General features: G+C 40.1%; 1 protein-coding gene across 1 annotated transcript in view; it reads right to left on the reverse strand.

Annotated features, from left to right (window-relative positions):
- Positions 1-3772: 3772 nt before the first annotated feature.
- prr16 (proline rich 16) overlaps positions 3773-19649 on the reverse strand; it is a 39134-nt gene continuing 23257 nt past the window's right edge. The window contains exon 2 of the mRNA XM_034170627.1: positions 3773-4753. Coding sequence (XP_034026518.1) covers positions 3896-4753 — 858 coding nt within the window. The 3' untranslated portion in view covers positions 3773-3895. The remainder of the gene's footprint in view (positions 4754-19649) is intronic.

Genomic DNA, 19649 nt, shown 5'->3' on the forward strand with positions numbered 1-19649 from the left:
TTGTTCAGAAGAATAGCGTAGTTTGATTAAAAAGTTGATTGGAGAGGGGAAAACTTATACGCAGGTGCAAAAAATTATAGGCTGTTCATCTACAATGATCTCCAATGCTTTCAAATGGACAAAAAAACCAGAGACGCATGGAAGAAAACGGAAAACAACCATCAAAGTGGATAGAAGAATAACCAGAATGGCAAAGGCTCACCCACTGATCAGCTCCAGGATGATCAAAGACAGTCTGGAGTTACCTGTAAGTGCTGTGACAGTTAGAAGACGCCTGTGTGAAGCTAATTTATTTGCAAGAATCCCCCGCAAAGTCCCTCTGTTAAATAAAAGACATGTGCAGAAGAGGTTACAATTTGCCAAAGAACACATCAACTGGCCTAAAGAGAAATGGAGGAATATTTTATGGACTGATGAGAGTAAAATTGTTCTTTTTGGGTCCAAGGGCCGCAGACACTTTGTGAGACGACCCCCAAACTCTGAATTCAAGCCACAGTTCTCAGTGAAGACAGTGAAGCATGGTGGTGCAAGCATCATGATATGGGCATGTTTCTCCTACTATGGTGTTGGGCCTATATATCGCATACCAGGTATCATGGATCAGTTTGGATATGTCAAAATGACATATCTTGAAGCGGTCATAACTTGAAGAGGTCATATTGCCTTATGCTGAAGAGGACATGCCCTTGAAATGGGTGTTTCAACAAGACAATGACCCCAAGCACACTAGTAAACGAGCAAAATCTTGGTTCCAAACCAAAAAATTAATGCCTCGCAGATGTGAAGAAATCATGAAAAACTGTGGTTATACAACTACAAGTAAATACTCGTTTAGTGATTCACAGGATTGCTAAAAAAGCAGTTTGAACATAATAGTTTTGAGTTTGTAGCATCAACAGCAGATGCTACTATTATTGTGAACACCCCCTTTTCTACTTTTTTTTACTAATAGCCCAATTTCATAGCCTTAAGAGTGTGCATATCATGAATGATTGGTCTTGTTGGATTTGTGAGAATGTACTGAGTCTACCGGTACCTTGTTTCCCATGTAACAATAAGCAATAAACTCAAAACCTGGATTAATCTTTTTAGTCACATAGCACTACTATTATTCTGAACACTACTGTATGTCTTAGATTTCATTTACATCAATTATTAAGAAATACAAACATAGTAAATCTTTCTATAGTAGGCACTTCTCAAAAACTGAGTGACCTTGAATGAAGGAAACTAGTGAGGGAAGCCTCCAAGGCTTCTGTGGATGTGTTTAAAGATGCTGTACAGTGCAAATTTTCTCTGTTGCATCAACAGCTTCATGATGGAGTGGAATTTAAAAAAAATTTTATTCGACATAAAAAAAATAAAATGTATAAAAGCCCAAGGGCACCTGCAACTTTTTTCATTTCAGAGAGATTGTATAAGAGTTTTACAGCCCTGGATTAAATTCAACAAAAGGACATAAATTAGCCAGAGTCCCTGTTTCGACAGAATTTTCTGGGTCTGAAAATCTTTACACTCATTTAGCAGCAGGAGCTTCTATAAAGACACAATTCGCTTTTAGTGTCATCAAAACAGCTCCTTTACATTTTTCACACTCACATACTGTATATTATTTATGTACACGGTGCCACAAATAAAATCAAATATTCTTACACCGACAAAACTGCTGTTACATGTATGCTACAGCTTATTAGAAACAGAAACAAGTCATTTTATGAGCATAATGTTCACACTTGAGGGTGTTACCATGACATCAGTATAAATTATCTTGTGCATATTTAACCATTTGTGACCTAAGAGTGCATTGTACAATCTAAGTGGTAAAGGTGTGTTAGTCCTGAACACCCGATAAAGGAATAATTTAATTCGCATCAACAGAAAATGTTTTAAATTGAGTTTGCATCATTTTTACACATTCTCGTCTTCAACAGAGATGACAAAGTTCAGGTCAAGTTAGGGCTGGTGTCATCCGGTGGGCTACACCTCATTGCATCCACCACACTACAAAACTGCCTTGGGTATGGGACGGTAACTACCCACGCAGGCAACCAATCCATCCCTACCTCTTAAAGGTAATAATCTATCTGCAATAGTCAGGTGAAATGTGGGCTTCCTTTTGGCCTTTTCTATTTGCTGGCATCGTCAACATTGAGGATCATTGACCGCTGGATCATGCCCAGAAAAAGGCATTGCACGGCCAAAATGTCATAGCTAATGTTCTCTCACAACACAGGTGATACTCTTCATCAGAATCTCCCTGTTCAGTAACTATTCACTTGACACAATCATCACAGTACCCAAGGTTTAACCAAACCAGAGACCTAGTACCAAAGATGTCTAATCATCGGCTTAGATCAATGGATAATGTCCAAGTTCCACAACTGCATTACGATGACTGTTGGCGCATGTACTGGTTCATTAGCATATCATACAGCCAACATTTACTACTTTTGATTATCACATCATTTTGATAGTTCTGTTTAACAATGGGACATTTAAGTAAAATATTCTGTAAGAACAAGTCAGACCAGATGTCCTCATGGGTTACTGAATGCTGGCAAGTTATTTACATGGCACATTGTTCTGCCTATAGTCACATCACATACCCACACTTCCCCGCGTAATATACGAGCGCCATACTGAAAAAGAACAGAGAATGGATCTATTGTGGAATCTCTTTGCACTTTGAAAGGTGTCAGTTAATGATTTATACCAGATGTCTGACATTCTGATTAAATCTAGGGATCCTGATCAGAATCAGCCAAATCAGCTCACATGTAATGTTTCATCTGCACAGTGCCAGTGGAGGGAGCAGCTGGTCAACACTGCTGTGGAGTTGAAAACAGAGCCGCAGCGCATGTTTTAAGAGTGCATTATACACAAATTCACTTATATCAAGCTTAAAATATGAAGCAAGTCTATTTTATTCACCCAGATCCACGCCAGTGCAGTTCATGAATGTACAGCTTGCAGATCAATGATAGCAAACAATATAAACAATGAATAAACAAGTCCAATATTTGTTTGCACCAACTCCAAAATGGCGACAATGTGCCAGATCCAAGTAGCCTAGATGTTCAGTCAACCCGACAGAGAGGAAGCAAAGATGAGGTTGCCAATACTAATGCTGATTAATGTTACAGAAAGGCCTGCACAAAACTTTATTGCAAGTCCTTTCATCGTGGATGCAAGATCATGGGTTAACAAAATGGAACTCCTAGAGCTTATTGTATCTTTCTGGAAAAACAGGACTGCTGCATTGGGATAGTAAATGTGAATCAATGCTACAATGCTGGGAGAGGCTAACATGCTAACACTGCATGCCGTGGTGCTAACCACCACAGTAGGAAAGCACTCCAGTAAGATGATGACTTTATATAAATCCAAAAATTAAAATCAAATAAACTAACTGGTGCACAATCACAAATGTTACTGATAACTACTGTTCTCTGAAATTGGAATATTTATCAATAAAATGTCAATAAAATTAATGGTTTTCAAAGTTAGCTGAAAAGCTAATTCGCTAATGAAAAGTTACCGTTGCTAATTAGCAGCTAGCAGATTAGCAGAACTGTGCCCACCACTGCATAAAGAGAAGCACACATTAGTGCACACGTCATAGCTCATTCCTCTATTGCCTTTCTGACAAACACATTCATATAGTGCATACACAGAGACTCACCAATTCTTCTCCATCCTTTGACGTGTACATCATGCCACCTGTAGTGATGACTACGTTCTGATTTCACGCACTTTCTCCATTCTTTTCCTTCCCTTTTCCCAGCCCTTCCACTGGATAATCCAAAATTCAGTTGGCGTAGAAAGCACTCATAAAGTAGAAAACACTATGAATGATTCAACAATGTTTGACTTAGACAAAATCGGCAGTTCAACGTCAAACCGTAGTGGTGGTTGATTTGCGCAAGATTGTTTTCTGAGGCTTGAGGGAAGGCGGGTGAGGAGGCACGCAAGGTGGAGTAGTGCTTGCTGTTGGTGGGAAGCTGTGGCTGAGACAGAGGCCACCATTTTCTAGGATGAGTTCTTGAGGAAGAGATGGAGGAGGAAGGGAGGATGAAGAGCAGCAATGCACAGGGCTGAGTCGTAACTCATTTAGCTCAGCCTGTAAAGGTAGTTCTGTGTCATGTACATCATACTGGAGGTCACAGTCTGGGCAGTAGCCGTGGTACTGGACCTTCTCACTGAAACGGACCCGCTCACGAGGTTCCCTGCTTGGAGCCTTAGGACATTTGTTCTTTTCGTGCCGAAGAAGGGGCATAGGCCTGGGCAGTGTAGGAACAAACCCTGACTCATTGATTCCACTGTCATCAATGATACATGGTGAAGAAAAAAACAACTCCCTGTTTGATTTTACTGGGAAAATACCACCATTCCTCATTAGAGACCCGTTAGCCTTGGATAAATTCCCTGACAACACTAATGTCGGATGAGGCAGATTCTTAGTGTTATGATCCTCGGCTTTTAAAGGTGTATGTCGGGGAGGCGGTAGAGGTGGGTGGGGTTTCTTTAGCACAGTCAAGACTGGAAGAGGGCTGAGAGATGTTGGGGTGATAAGGGCAGGTGGTTTGAAGATGCAGTCATCAGGGAACAGCTTCATTTTCTCAAGGCTGGAGGCGGTGGTTGTGGTGGTGGTGGAACTGGAACTGGAGTTGAGCGTGTCTGTCTTAGAGCTATCTGTCAATCTGTCCTCCTCCAGCTGTAGATCACCAGTAAGTGTGTCAATCTTGTGAACAACCTGGCGACAAGAACAGATTGTGTTAGTGTGACAGCTGAGGTCAAAAAGAATAAACAATCTGGCACAAACTGAGGAAATATAAACAGTCTCAGCCAGGGAATGACCGAAAATGCTGTGACACATAGATCTAAGAAAAGAGTCATGATCCAAGTATATACTAGGAGAGCAAAAAAGGATGAAATGAAAAGTTTGCAAATGCCAACTCTTTGACAAGATTTGTCATTAATGAATTGCAAAGGTCGTACTGTAAAATTGAAGGAATATATGTTTAATTTTAAAAGATTGATTGAGATGAATGTATGATTCAGAAACGACTCTGACAAACAAACCAGGGAGAAATATCACTGCAATTTATTGAAACAGCCTCTGACGTAAATGATATACTGTAATAGTACTATGTTGTTCATATCACAAGAAATAACAGAACATACTAACAATTACCTACCAAATCTTGTATGCCAAGAAATAAGAACTGTAGTTTGTAGTAGTAGTAGTAGTAGTGACAATAATAATAATAATAACAAGAGCAATCCGAGATTTCTGATGTCCTCCATGGCCTAATATCTATCTGTGATGCAAATTCAGTGGGAATCCGTGAAGTAGTTTTGACGTAATCCTTCAAAGCCTAAAATAAAGGGAAATCTTGATCCAGAATCCAGATCCAGATCTGGATCACCTTCAAAATTTAAAGGAGTCTTCCATGGCCTAATATCTATCTGTGTTGAAAATTTTGTCAAAATCCGTGCAGTAGTTTTGACGTAATCTTGCTAAAAGACAATCTAAGTGGTAAAGGTGTGTTAGTCCTGAACACCCGATAAAGGAATAATTTAATTCGCATCAACAGAAAATGTTTTAAATTGAGTTTGCATCATTTTTACACATTCTCGTCTTCAACAGAGATGACAAAGTTCAGGTCAAGTTAGGGCTGGTGTCATCCGGTGGGCTACACCTCATTGCATCCACCACACTACAAAACTGCCTTGGGTATGGGACGGTAACTACCCACGCAGGCAACCAATCCATCCCAACCTCTTAAAGGTAATAATCTTTCTGCAATAGTCAGGTGAAATGTGGGCTTCCTTTTGGCCTTTTCTATTTGCTGGCATCGTCAACATTGAGGATCATTGACCGCTGGATCATGCCCAGAAAAAGGCATTGCACGGCCAAAATGTCATAGCTAATGTTCTCTCACAACACAGGTGATACTCTTCATCAGAATCTCCCTGTTCAGTAACTATTCACTTGACACAATCATCACAGTACCCAAGGTTTAACCAAACCAGAGACCTAGTACCAAAGATGTCTAATCATCGGCTTAGATCAATGGATAATCTCCAAGTTCCACAACTGCATTACGATGACTGTTGGCGCCTGTACTGGTTCATTAGCATATCATACAGCCAACATTTACTACTTTTGATTGTCACATCATTTTGATAGTTCTGTTTAACAATGGGACATTTAAGTAAAATATTCTGTAAGAACAAGTCAGACCAGATGTCCTCATGGGTTACTGAATGCTGGCATGTTATTTACATGGCACATTGTTCTGCCTATAGTCACATCACATACCCACACTTCCCTGCGCAATATACGAGCGCCATACTGAAAAAGAACAGAGAATGGATCTGTTGTGGAATCTCTTTGCACTTTGAAAGGTGTCAGTTAATGATTTATACCAGATGTCTGACATTCTGATTAAATCTAGGGATCCTGATCAGAATCAGCCAAATCAGCTCACATGTAATGTTTCATCTGCACAGTGCCAGTGGAGGGAGCAGCTGGTCAACACTACTGTGGAGTTGAAAACAGAGCCGCAGTGCATGTTTTAAGAGTGCATTATACACAAATTCACTTATATCAGGCTTAAAATATGAAGCAAGTCTATTTTATTCACCCAGATCCACGCCAGTGCAGTTCATGAATGTACAGCTTGCAGATCAATGATAGCAAACAATATAAACAATGAATAAACAAGTCCAATATTTGTTTGCACCAACTCCAAAATGATCAAGATGTTACAATGTGATACTTAATTCACAAGCTGAAAGCTGATGTCGTATCCGTGAAGCAGTTTTGATGTAATCCTTAACAGTTTACAAAGTAAAATACTGATCCAGAATCCGTGTCTGGATCCAGATCACCTCCAAAATTTAATGGAGTCTTCCAAGTCCTAACACCAATGTGTGGTGAAAATTTGGTGAAAATCCGATAAGCAGTTTTGATATAATTCTCAAAATCTGTCAAAGTGAAGCATACAAATTGAAATCCTGATCCAGAACCCAGATTCGGATCACCTCCAAAATTCAGTGGAGTCTTCCATGGCCTAATATCTATCTGTGATGCAAATTCAGTGGGAATCCGTGAAGTAGTTTTGATGTAATCCTTCAAAGCCTAAAATAAAGGGAAATCTTGATCCAGAATCCAGATCCAGATCTGGATCACCTTCAAAATTTAGAGGAGTCTTCCATGGCCTAATATCTATCTGTGTTGAAAATTTTGTCAAAATCCGTGCAGTAGTTTTGACGTAATCTTGCTAAAAGACAAATAAATAAATAAACACTGATGATTTTATTACATCCTTGACGGATGTAATAATACGGTTTTTATGCAGCTCCAGGACTCATAAAATTGGTCATCACCTTCACTAATATTGGAATACTAATCTTGCATCGACAACTGCATAATTGGTCATCACCTTCACTAATATTGGAATACTAATCTTGCATCGACAACTGCATAAGAGAGGAGACCACAGGGTTATAACAAACATAAAAATACATCAGGGACAATCCTGTTGAGATAAATCTGCACAATATAATGCTCCAAAGTCAACCCTTGTGAGCAAATCAGATGTATACAAGAATCTGTGAAGTACTGCACCAAAACAGTATAATGTAAGATGCTAGAGTGAGTAACCATACCATGAATGTATAATGGGTGAATAAGTGAAACCAAAACCATGTCTGCTCCTGAAAGGGATCCAATTTGTCAATGTTAAGTCCACGCAATGCTAAAATCCATTAATTGGAAACACGCTGCTCATAATTCAAGCAAGTAGATGTACTATGAGAACCATAAAAATATACATAAAATACCATGCAAAGCAACTTATTCTGTGAGGAGAGAGAGAGAGAAAGAGAGAGAGAGAGAGAGAAACTGTTTTCATTTTATTGATGGTCTGTGCATTTCCAAATATGATTTCCTTTAAAGCTCCATTTTCAACTGCATTTTTCTCCATTAAAAAAAAAAATGACTGGGTTTTGCATCTGAACTCTTAAAAAGGAAACACTCATAATGACTACATTTTGATAGTCTCATCCCAAAATCAATCTGATTTTTAGTCTCATTTGTGGCATGAGTCTACAAAACAGAGCGTCTGAAACACCACGGTATGTACAGCAGAGGTTATTGTACTCACAAGAAAATATGAGGTCAAAAAATACTTTCAGTGACCTTGACCTTTAAGCTTCTGATCTCAAAATGAATAGGATTCAGTTTACCTACCATACACACTACATTTGATTGCAATCATGTATGTCGAGTAACACTCACTACGTCTGTTCTTGTGTATTTGTGGCTGTAACTATTGCGGGTCACAGACCCGTCGCTGTTCTCCATGTTGTCTTTGTCGTTGTCTTTCAGTTACATGTATAGGTGTGTTTTCATGCATGCGCTGTCTCTGTAATCACAGACTTGCCTTGTGCTGTCTGTTGTTAGTCACATAACAGTTCCTGGTTTTCATGCTGTCTTTATTGGACCACTCTCACCTGTGTGCTGGCATCAGTATCGTCAGTGCATCTGTCTAACTTCCATGTGTTGTGATCTGGTCTCCCATCGCATCATCCATGTCCTGTATGTCTTTCTGCTGTTCCCACATTACGTTTATTCTGTTGCATTAGGTGTGTTTGCCTTCCCCATTCTTTTCTTCATTAGACTGTTTAAGTTGATCACTGCAAATACCTCCAAAATCAAAAATCCTCGATGCTAACCTAGACCAAATACAGCCTAAAACTTTTGAGCTGATTGGTCAACACGTCTGCCAAAAAGCAAGCATCAGACATACAAACAGACAGATGGCAAAGGCAGTGATAATCCTCCTACAGCCTGGAGGGCAAAAACCACAGAAGCTACAGAGTACATAATCTGCCAAGGTGCAACTTGCCCTGAATCCACTCCCAACCCAAAGGTATGATTTTTTTTTTTTTTTCTAATTTGAAGACAGTCATCAATTTAATTGGTTAATATTTCATTTTTACCTAAATTTCCTGATCCTATTCTTCAGCTCAAGCCCCGCCCCTACACCAATTTTAATGAAAATCTTTCAATATTTTTTAGGTTATCTGTGTGATAATCAAAAGCACTCATTTAAATGTATCCGCCCCTTGATCGAGACACACCAAAATTTACTGGGTTCCCCTGCTCCACCCTTCCTCCACGCTTCATGTAAATTGTTAAAGAACACAAAAGTGAATACATCACCACCACTTCTTCAGCTGCTCATGTTAGGGGTCACCACAGCAAGTCAGTTGTTTCCATCTCACCCTGTCCTCTGCATCTTCCTCTTTCTCACCAACGACCTGCATGTCCTCTTTCAACACATCCATAAACCTCCTCTTTGGCCTCCCAACTCTCCTCCTGGCTAATGGCTCCATCCTCAGCATCCTTCTCAAGTACCCTGGGTGCATCCTCTGCACATGCCCAAACCATCTCAATCTCACCTCCCTCCAAACCATATTATCTGTGCTGTCCCACTGATATGTTCATTCCTATCCTGTCTATCCTCGTCATTCCAAAAGAAAGTCACAGCATCTTCAACACCTTTTGTCTTTTTGTTAGCGCCACCGTCCCTAAGGCATATAATATAGCTAGACTCTCTTCTTTCTTGTAAACATTCCCTTTCGCTCTTGCAAATACAGTGTGGCCAAAAAGTACTGTATTTAGTCAGTCCCTGATTGTGCAAGTTCTCCTACTTAAAAAGATGAGAGAAGTCTGTAATTTTCAACATAAGTACACTTCAACTATGAGAGACAAAATGAGAAAAAAAAATCCAGGAAATCACACTGTAGGATTTTTAAAGAATTTATTTGTAAATTATGGTGGAAAATAAGGATATGGTCAATAACAAAAATTCAACTCAATACTTTGTAACATAATCTTTGTTGGCAATGACAGAGGTCAAACTTTTCCTGCAAGTCTTCGCCAGGTTTGCACACACTCTAGCTGGTATTTTGGCCCATTCCTCCATGCAGATCTCCTCGAGAGCAGTGATGTTTTGGGACTGTCACTGGACAACATGGACTTTCAACTCCCTCCACAAATTTTCTATGGGGTTGAGGTCTGTAGACTGGCTTGGCCACTCCAGGACCTTGAAATGCTTTTTACAGAGCCACTCCTTTGTTGCCTGAGCGGTGTGTTTGGGATCATTGTCATGCTGGAAGACCCAGCCACGTTGCATCTTCAATGCTCTCACTGATGGAAGGACTTTTGGCTTAAAATCTCACGACACATGGCCATGTTCATTCTTCCCTTAACACGGATCAGTCGTCCTGTCCCCTTTGCAGAAAAACAGCCCCAAAGCATGATGTTTCCACCCCCATGCTTCACAGTAGGTATGGTGTTCTTGGAATGTAACTCAGCATTCTTCTTTCTCCAAACATGACTAGTTGAGTTTTTACCAAAAAATTCTGTTTTGATTTCATCTGACCACATGATGTTCCCCAATCCTCTTCTGGATCATCCATATGCTCTCTGGCAAACTTCAGACGGGCCTGGACATGTACTGCCTTAAGCTGGGGGACACGCCTGGCACTGCAGGATTTGAGTCCCTCTCTGCATAGTGTGTAGCCTTTGTTACTTTGGTCCCAGCTCTCTGCAGGTCATTCATCAGGTCCCTCCATGTAGTTCTGGGATTTTTGTTCACCATTCTCATGATCATTTTGACCCCCACTGGATGACACCTCCCCCAGATCAAGGGAGATTATCAATGGTTTTGTATGTCTTCCATTTTCTTACAATTGCTCCCACAGTTGATTTATTCACACCAACCTGCTTGACAACTGTAGATTCACTCTTCCCATCCTGGTGCACATCTACAATTTTCTTCCTGGTGTCCTTCAACAGCTTTGGTCTTGGCCATGGTTGAGTTTGGAGTCTGACTGTTTGAGGCTGTGGTCAGGTGTCTTTTATACAGATAATGAGTTCCAACAGGTGCCATTAATACAGATAACAGGTGGAGGACAGAAGAGCTTCTTAAAGAAGAAGTTACAGGTCTGTGAGAGCCAGAAATCTTGCTTGTTTGTGGGTGACCAAATACTTATTTTCCACCATGATTTACAAATAAATTCTTAAAAAACCTACAATGTGATTTTCTGGATTTTTTTTTTTTCTCATTTTGTCTCTCACAGTTGAAGTGTACCTATGTTGAAAATTACAGACCTCTCTCATCTTCCTAAGTAGGAGAACTTGCACAATCAGGGGCTGACTGTTTTGTTTTTGGCTGCAGTCACCGAAGCAGTTGCGAAAAGTGCAGTTTTTTTCGATTCCCAGTGGAGAAGGGAAGACGAGGCAAATGGGAGAGGTCGTGTAAGTGTTGGCCTACACAGCTAACCAGAGGAGCTGGTTCTTTCATCTGCACAACCACCTAGACACATTTGAGCTCTGGGTCATAAACAAACCACAACACGTTCACTTTCCACCGCATCGTCACTTATTCTTTGCATTTTCACTTTGTTTGCATGTAGTTTGCCCAAAAACTCAGAGAAAGTGCAGTGTTTCTGTTCCCAGAAGTAGAGAGATCACATCATATGCACCATATCTTACCCCTTTAGCGCCTGCCCTCAAACGAGACTGCGCTGCTCAATTAGCAACAACAATTAGCTCCTTCAAATTGGCGTCCGCCACCAAATGAAACTCCACCATGTTTAGCTAAACACCGTCCCCGGCAGTATGAGCCCGCTGTGGTCGCGGCATGCAATAGCACATTTAAATGTAATATAAATAGGGATGGGTATTGATAAAATGTTATTGCTATTGATGCCATTACCAATTCCGCTTATCCATCCGATTCCTTATTGATTCCCTTATCGATACCTCCTGTGAATTTTCTGTGTACTAAAAGTAGGCTTTACAGGTTTTCTATGTCAACAACATTTTATTGAGTCTTAAAGTAAATAAATATGAAATTGGTCACTGGATCCTTGATCTCTGGACATAAATGAACTCTACATGGTGGATCCTTGATCTCTGGATATAAAACAAAATCTGTAGATTTTGTCAAAAGCGTTTCCTTTCAGACATTAATGGCATGAATGTCACTTCATACCTCTGAGCTGAGCCCTTACACTCTAGCCCCTTAACGCCTGTTGTCGCATATATGCTACAATATTTGACTCAAATATGCAACATACCAAATTGACCAGTATGCCTGTTGTCGCAAATTTGCAACATACCATTATTATTATTATAACATTATAACATAAATTATTACCAAAATACCAAAATTACTATTTATTTTTTGTGCAAAAGTATAATTAATAATCTCAACATTATTTACCATCTACTTAAAGGCAAAAACACACACAAAACATTTTTTCATATACAGCTATATAAATTCAGGCATTAAGGGACTAGTCTAAAACATTGCAGCTTTGTTTAGTTATGTCCACTTGCTACCTCTCTTTAACATAAGGACCTCTTACAAGTTTTGGATGTTGAACTCAAGTTTACAAGTTGAGTTGAGTTGTAAAGTTGAGTTCAACATCCAAAACTTGTAAGAGCTCTTTATGTTAAAGAGAGGTAGCAAGTGGACATAACTAAATGAGGCTGCAATGTTTTAGAGTGTGCAAAGGGCTGTGCTGCAATTCAACATCAATGTAATTCATGAAGAACGCAGGATGTCTCATTTTGGGAGGAAAAAAACATTTTAGTCTGTTGTAATTTAGTGTTTGTATTACAACATTTGGAAAGAGATGTCATTTGATTTCAAACAGTGATTCACTTTGAAATGATTAATTCCTGTCATGCTCAGCCACTGCTCGGGCTTTAGGTCTGGACTCTCAGCTTAATTTCCTCTATGGTTTTCTGGTTTTTGTTTTCATATGTGTATACTTTATCATGTTAGTCTCAGTTTGGTTCTGTTTATTGCATTGCTTTGGTTACTATTTAGTCACCGGTTTCATTCTTTATCTTATCATTTTGTTTTGCATTTATTTATTCTATAGTTGGTTATTGTATTTGTTCACTCATGGTCCTTTAAGGTACGTTAGTCTTAGTTTTGTTCTGTTAATCACATTTGTTGTATTATGCTTAATCACATGTTTTTGTTATTATTAATCTTCAGTGTTGCTCATCATATTATGTTCCATTTGTCATTTATTGCATTATTCAGTAGTCACCGGTTTTGTTTTCTGTTCATCACTTATTCTCTGTTTATACCATGGTCAGTGAGAATTCCATGTCTAACGGGCGTGCATTATTTTCGTGTATACGCACACGTAGTTCGGCGAGTTAAGTCACTGTTATAATCACTCTGCTCTGGTCATCACCATAGCAATGCGCAAATCAGTTGGCGCAGATCAGCTGTGTTTTGACAGGTGAATGACAGAAACATGATAAAACATGGATTTCCAAGTGAATTTTAATATTTTTGGCCAAAATAAAACGTTTGAGGAATGGGAAGAGGAGGAGAGCAAACGAGAAGAACAGCAAAAGCAACGGTGTAAAGATTTAACATCGGACGAACTGGACAAGATTGAAGACGGGAAAGAAGAAGAGTACGGTTGCCAAGGATGAAAATATCTTGAGACGGGCATAAAATAGTCCCAAATACTTACGCATTTTTATCAAGTTCTGTTAACTTAAATAAATATTTGTGTGTTAGCTCACTGTGTGGGACCATGGTATAAGCAGATTAAACAACTCGAAGCCGTGCATTATACGGTTTGACCACGAAACACCACCCCGCTTCGCATCGTGGTGTTTTAGACTCCGCGTCGTGCATTCAAACCGTATAATGCACGGCTTCTTATTGTTTAATCCTTACTTATTACCCTCCGCCAATGAAGTTGGACGGATGGTTACGTTTTTGCCCCTGTTTGTTTGTTTGTTTGTGAACAGCCTGGAACCCTGGAAAATTGCGGCTTCTCGTTATTTAATCCTTACTTAACCAATTGTTTTGCCATGTTTATTGTATTCACTTTTCTGTACCAGTCAGTAACAGTTCCGTTCTAGTTTTAGTTATAACCATTAGTTTTCTCGTTTTTCCCTTTTTGACTTGTCACGTTAGTTCTAAGGTTTGCAGCTTTTTTTTTGCTCACATTATTTTAACACGTCATGTTTCTGTCACTCACTTCTCTTGCTTTGCACTGCTTTTTTCCCCCTCCCGCATTCTCTTGCCTTTCTTCCCTCTTCTTTGTTCACTAAACCACGCCTCTTTCCAGAACCTTCCACACACCTGCTTTACATCACCCTGATTAGTTTTCTCCTTATTAAAACCATCACAGTTGACTGTTAACTTTCTCGCCTCTTGTTCTTGTCCTGTTTGCTCTTCAGTGTTTTGATCTTGCTTGTGAACTCCGAAATCTGCCTCGCCATTGCCCTGTACTCAGCCTGTTTTTTTTTACTCTGCCTCTGTTTTGCCTGTATTACTCCTCAATGCCGTTTGTATGATCTTTGCTTGTTTCTGGACTTTAACCCAGCCTGCACCATGTCTGATACCTCTGCCTGTACGTTTGACTACCTGTGTACCGAACCCTATGCCTGGTCTTCAGATAAAGCTTTTTATCAATCAAAGCCAACCATGCCTGTGGGTCTGGATTGGTCTCCTCCTGTGTCTTGTGTCAAGCCGCCACCAGTCCTGACAATTCCGGCCTGACTCTCACTTGACTCGGCACAGAGCGGCGCAGCATTTGGAGCTGTGTGAATGGAATGGAAGACGATTCTCATTTCTTGCCTGCAACAAGACAAGAGTCCCAGTTCGTGACTTTAATCTGCACAAAAGTGACTCATCAGTGATTGACATCTTCAAATGACTTTGAGAAGGGTTAAGAAGCGGACTTGCTGCTAATGAAAAGCATCAAACCAGAGAACCAACAAAGCAGCGGGTCAGAGCACTTCACTGCTTCAAGCTTCAGAGTCCCCGCAGAAGTGCCTGATTGAAGAACCGCTGCAGGGTCTGGAATCAATGTAAAGAAATGATCATTTTCCAGATCAAACACCCTCAAAAACAACGGCCACTCTGAAGGACCGATAAGGGAATTATTAAGCAAAAAGGCTATTGATGTCAGTGGATCTAATCATTTCTTAACAATTCTCATAAAGAACCAGTTCTCCATACCCAACCCTAAATATAATATATTGAATTAAACATTGAAATCCCCATTTAATGTATATGCTAATCCAGTTACATTTTTTCAGTGAATCTGATTGGTTAATCATGCGAGATTTCAGACCATAAAATATCGAGTAGACGGTGGCAAAATATTCAACCGTCTCACATTTTCACTCCATGCCCTGACTGCATTGCTGTGCAGCTGTCGGCAATGGCACTGTCAGTTGAGAGCAACAGAAACTAGTGCAGTGACGATGATGCCAAAATGCGTGGATTAAATGGATTTAACTGGATTGATTAATGGATTTACTGTGGATTTAACTCAATGCAACTAATGAGATGGAGAACTCTCACAGAATTTCCAGTTTGGCATGAAGACACTGTTGCGACAGTAAGCTTTGATGAGTCAACCACACCTTTTCACAATGATTCACTGACAGAATTACTGAAAAATAAACTGTGCAAACGATGGAATTGGATTCGAATGGGAATAACCCTGTTGTATCTGATGATTTGTGGATGTTCATGCTGGATTACAGTCCCAAATATCTCAATTTGCAACCATGAAATCCAGCATGAATGGCCGCAAATCATCAGACACAACAGTATTCCCTAATTTTACATTATATCTTAATCAAACGTGCCCCAGTCACTCTCATATTTGAAAGTAAGGTGCAGACTGGCACTTACTATTGCCTGACAAAGTTTGATCTGGATCTGATCTGGATAGTGGATCTTCTTTCTCCATCTCACAACCTACTGGGCATATGCACTGATGACATTCATCATCACCCCTTCAATTTCCAACTTTACCCTGTCAGACACTCACTTCACCTCCAACACACTCTTAATATACTCTTTCTTTAAAATGACCTCAACACCATTTATGCTCCCAGCCACACCATGACACAACTTGAACCCACATCTGATGCTCCTAGCCTTACTTCCCTTCTGCTTAGCATCTTGTACACACAATATGTCTACCTTTCTCCTCTTCATCATATCAGCAAACTCTCCCTTTCCCAGTCATACTGCCAACATTCAAAGTCCCGACTCTCACCACCTGCCACCCCTCTGACTTTCCTCCCCTCTCTCTGGCTCTGGACATGTTCTCCTCCTTTTCTTCTTCTTCCCTCAGCAGTAGCCCAATTTCTCCAGCACCCTGTTGGACAACAGCACCGGTGGTGGTCATTGTTAACCTGGGTCTTGACCGATCTAGTATGGAAATTCGATTTGTGGCCTGCATGGTTGCTGTGGCTTTTTTATGCTGGATGCCTTTCCTGAAGCAACCCTACTCATTTATCTGGCCTTGCGACCAGCACTCAGAGTGTAGTGGCTGCACACCCCATGCGGCTGAGAGATATAATATAACAAGATACTTATCAGAATTCTATGCCAATATTATCATCTTATATAAATCCTGCTGTTTGAATATTAAGGTAAAATAGAATATTGTGGCTGCATTCATCTACAGTAATTATGCATTGGTCCCACAACCTGAGTAAACCTTGAACATCCCAATTAATCCAACAATATTTAAACATGACTGATTTGCAGTGCATTGCGTGATTGACTTATTTTTATGTTTTTTTTATACAGACATCAGAGCATTAATGCCAGTGGACAAACCAAAACACATAAGACAATCACACAGACAGACACTGCAGGGTGTAACGGTACCTCTCAGGCCAAACTTGGTCTTGGAGGGTTAAAAAACAACAACAACAACACAACAACAAAAAACAAAACAGAAATGCTCTGTTTGGTGCAGGTGAAATGATGCATAAAACTTTTGTCTGGGGGCTTGTGTGCTGATTATTATGAAAGAGAACTGTTTTCACAGCCTGTGCAGGGAAACATTAACAGCAATAGTAGACGTTTGGTTTGTTGGCACCGGAGAATTAAGGCATAGTAGCAAGAGAACACAACAACACAAAACTATCCACAGAAATACTATATTTGAACATTTCACACAAAGCAACCACAACACCATAATGTTACAATGTGTGAAGCTTAAGTGAATTAGACTCAATATAAAAGCATAATTTAACTACAAATGACACTCAGTCCCATCCGTACGAGTGCAAGGGGAACACCTTTGGCTATGATCTCCTCTTATATGAATGATCCCAAATGGTCTACTTCAAGAAAGTACTTTTACTGCAGACACATTCACTAGAAATAAAGGAACTGAGTGGACATTATCACTTAACAATTTGTTGGATTTACAATATACCCCCATAGGACTGAAATGGCATATGGACTGCATTTAGATTGTTAGATAATAGCTGTGCTAATTCCTTATTTTATGTTAGTGATCAAGTATTTGCCTTTGTTATATGTTTGAAGTTTTTGAAACCTGGTTTAAAGTCTAAATAATAAGAGTTAAGTTTCTCTTCCATCATATGTGCAAGTGTCAGACACAGGGAGATCTCCCCCTGTTGGTGAGAGCCAGTAACACTAGAAATGTGAGACTAAACCACACCCACTGTAATGTCCATATGGTATAAAAAGTGTTGTATGACTCATTTTAGGTGCCATTCACAAGATGGACACTGGCCTGGATTCTAACGTGACCTTTAATAAACTCCAAATGAGAAATATAATGGTTTGGTTCTTGGGAGGGACAGTAAATTACAAAAAGAACTGTGGTAGAAATTACAAGATAGAGCTTTTATGGCCATAGCACTTTACAGTGATGCTTCACATTCACCCATTCACACACACCAATGTCAGGGTGCTACCATGTAAGGTGTGCAGCTGTACACCAGGAGCAATCTGGAGATTACGGACCTTGCCCAAGGGCTCTTGGTGATTTTTCTGGTCGGACAGAGATTTAGACCTCTTGTCACAAGCCCACCACTTAGCCTCTTGATCATCACCTCCCCGTGAAGTGAAATGAATCATGTACAACCTGCATTAGAAATGGTAAATGGACTGCATTTATATAGCGCTTTCCGATCTGCATCAGACGCTCAAAGCACATCAATACCTCACATTCACCCCAATGTGAGGCTGCTGCCATACAAGGTTCTTACTACACACAGGGAGCAACTAGGGATTAAGGACCTTGCCCAAGGGCCCTTAGTGATTTTCTGGTCAGGCTGGGATTTGAACCGAGGATCCTCTGGTCTCAAGCCCAACGCTTAACCACTAGACCATCACCTCCCCTTAGAAGAAGGAGGAGGCTAAAACCAAACAGACAGCATGTCTAGAACATCTTCTGGATCACTGCACAGCACCCACTGGCTACCGTTAAACTCACCGACTTAACCTCTCTAACATCAGTGTAACTTTTAGTATGTGATTTAATGCATTTTTCTGGACCGATCCTGAAAATTTCAGCTTGTTCTGCAAAATTTCCTTTTCTTTAAATTCCTAAGACTCTTGCACTACTATCCTTTTTCTGTTTTCTGTAACTTCATAGTGGTTTTATTGCTTCAGTTTCTGGACATTAAATGCAGTCTTGGACATTTTATTATTATTGGCTTGGGAGAATATGCATGGAGTTTATCAAGAACAGTTTAAAACATCACAACTGAAATACAAGTGAACGAATGCACAATAATGCATCTTGCTTTCCGGTATTCATAAATACACTCTTACATTAACATTCTGAATTGCCATATCAATCTTAAAAGTACACAGTACATTAGCTCAGTATGAAACACTGTTAGACTGAAGTGGATGTCCATAGTGTGCAGAGCCGGCCCAAGGCATACGCCAACTACGCGGTCGCTTAGGGCCTCCACGCCACCAGGGGGCCCCGAGAGCACCGAGACGTTGTGATAAAAAAGTAAATATATACATGTAATTAAAATAATATTGAATAATTTAAACGAAATTGTATTACACCCGAAAAAAATAAATTCATTTTGACAAAATACCAATACTAGGTTGGCTGCTGCCACCGTTAGATGCACCTTGGGTCAGGTGGTCGATGACTAATGGACCACCTGACTAATGACTAATCGTGAGGAATGAACCAAGTCATGTCTCAGAAAATAAATTATCCCTCTGGAGCGGAGAAAAGAAAAAAGAAGTTGGAAGACGAGAAAAAACAACAAGACAAAGATAGGTTTGTATGTGCAATATTACAATTTTTGTTGTCATTATTTGTGAACAAAAACATGCTTTACACTTTAGTGTAAAGCACTTTACACTAAACATTTCATTTAGTGTAAAGTGCTTTAGGTGTCTTAAAGTCAAAGGCGATTGCTCTAAGACTGCAAGGGAAGCTCAGCTTCCCCTAAAATGTCAAAAAATAAGTGATCAAATATATACTGTTGTGTGTACGTCATTGACTAAATATGCGCTACAACGCGCTCAACTTTTGTTCAGCTTCTTATCACTGGTAACGACGCGGCTTTCCTCTCACTCAAACCCGCAGCTTCACAGTGCTTTAAACAGTGTGGACGCTGAGTGTCCACAGACTTCAATAGCAACACAAAGCATGCAGCGAAACGAGACGAGTCATTGGATAAATGCTGGGCTTTGTCCCGCCCATCGGACGCTCAGCGTGTCTGGGGGTCTATGGGGCAGTGGGCTGGCTTCGGCTGGCCCAGA

This window comes from Thalassophryne amazonica, chromosome 5 (genome assembly GCF_902500255.1).
Source record: "Thalassophryne amazonica chromosome 5, fThaAma1.1, whole genome shotgun sequence".
Classification (NCBI taxonomy): domain Eukaryota; kingdom Metazoa; phylum Chordata; class Actinopteri; order Batrachoidiformes; family Batrachoididae; genus Thalassophryne; species Thalassophryne amazonica.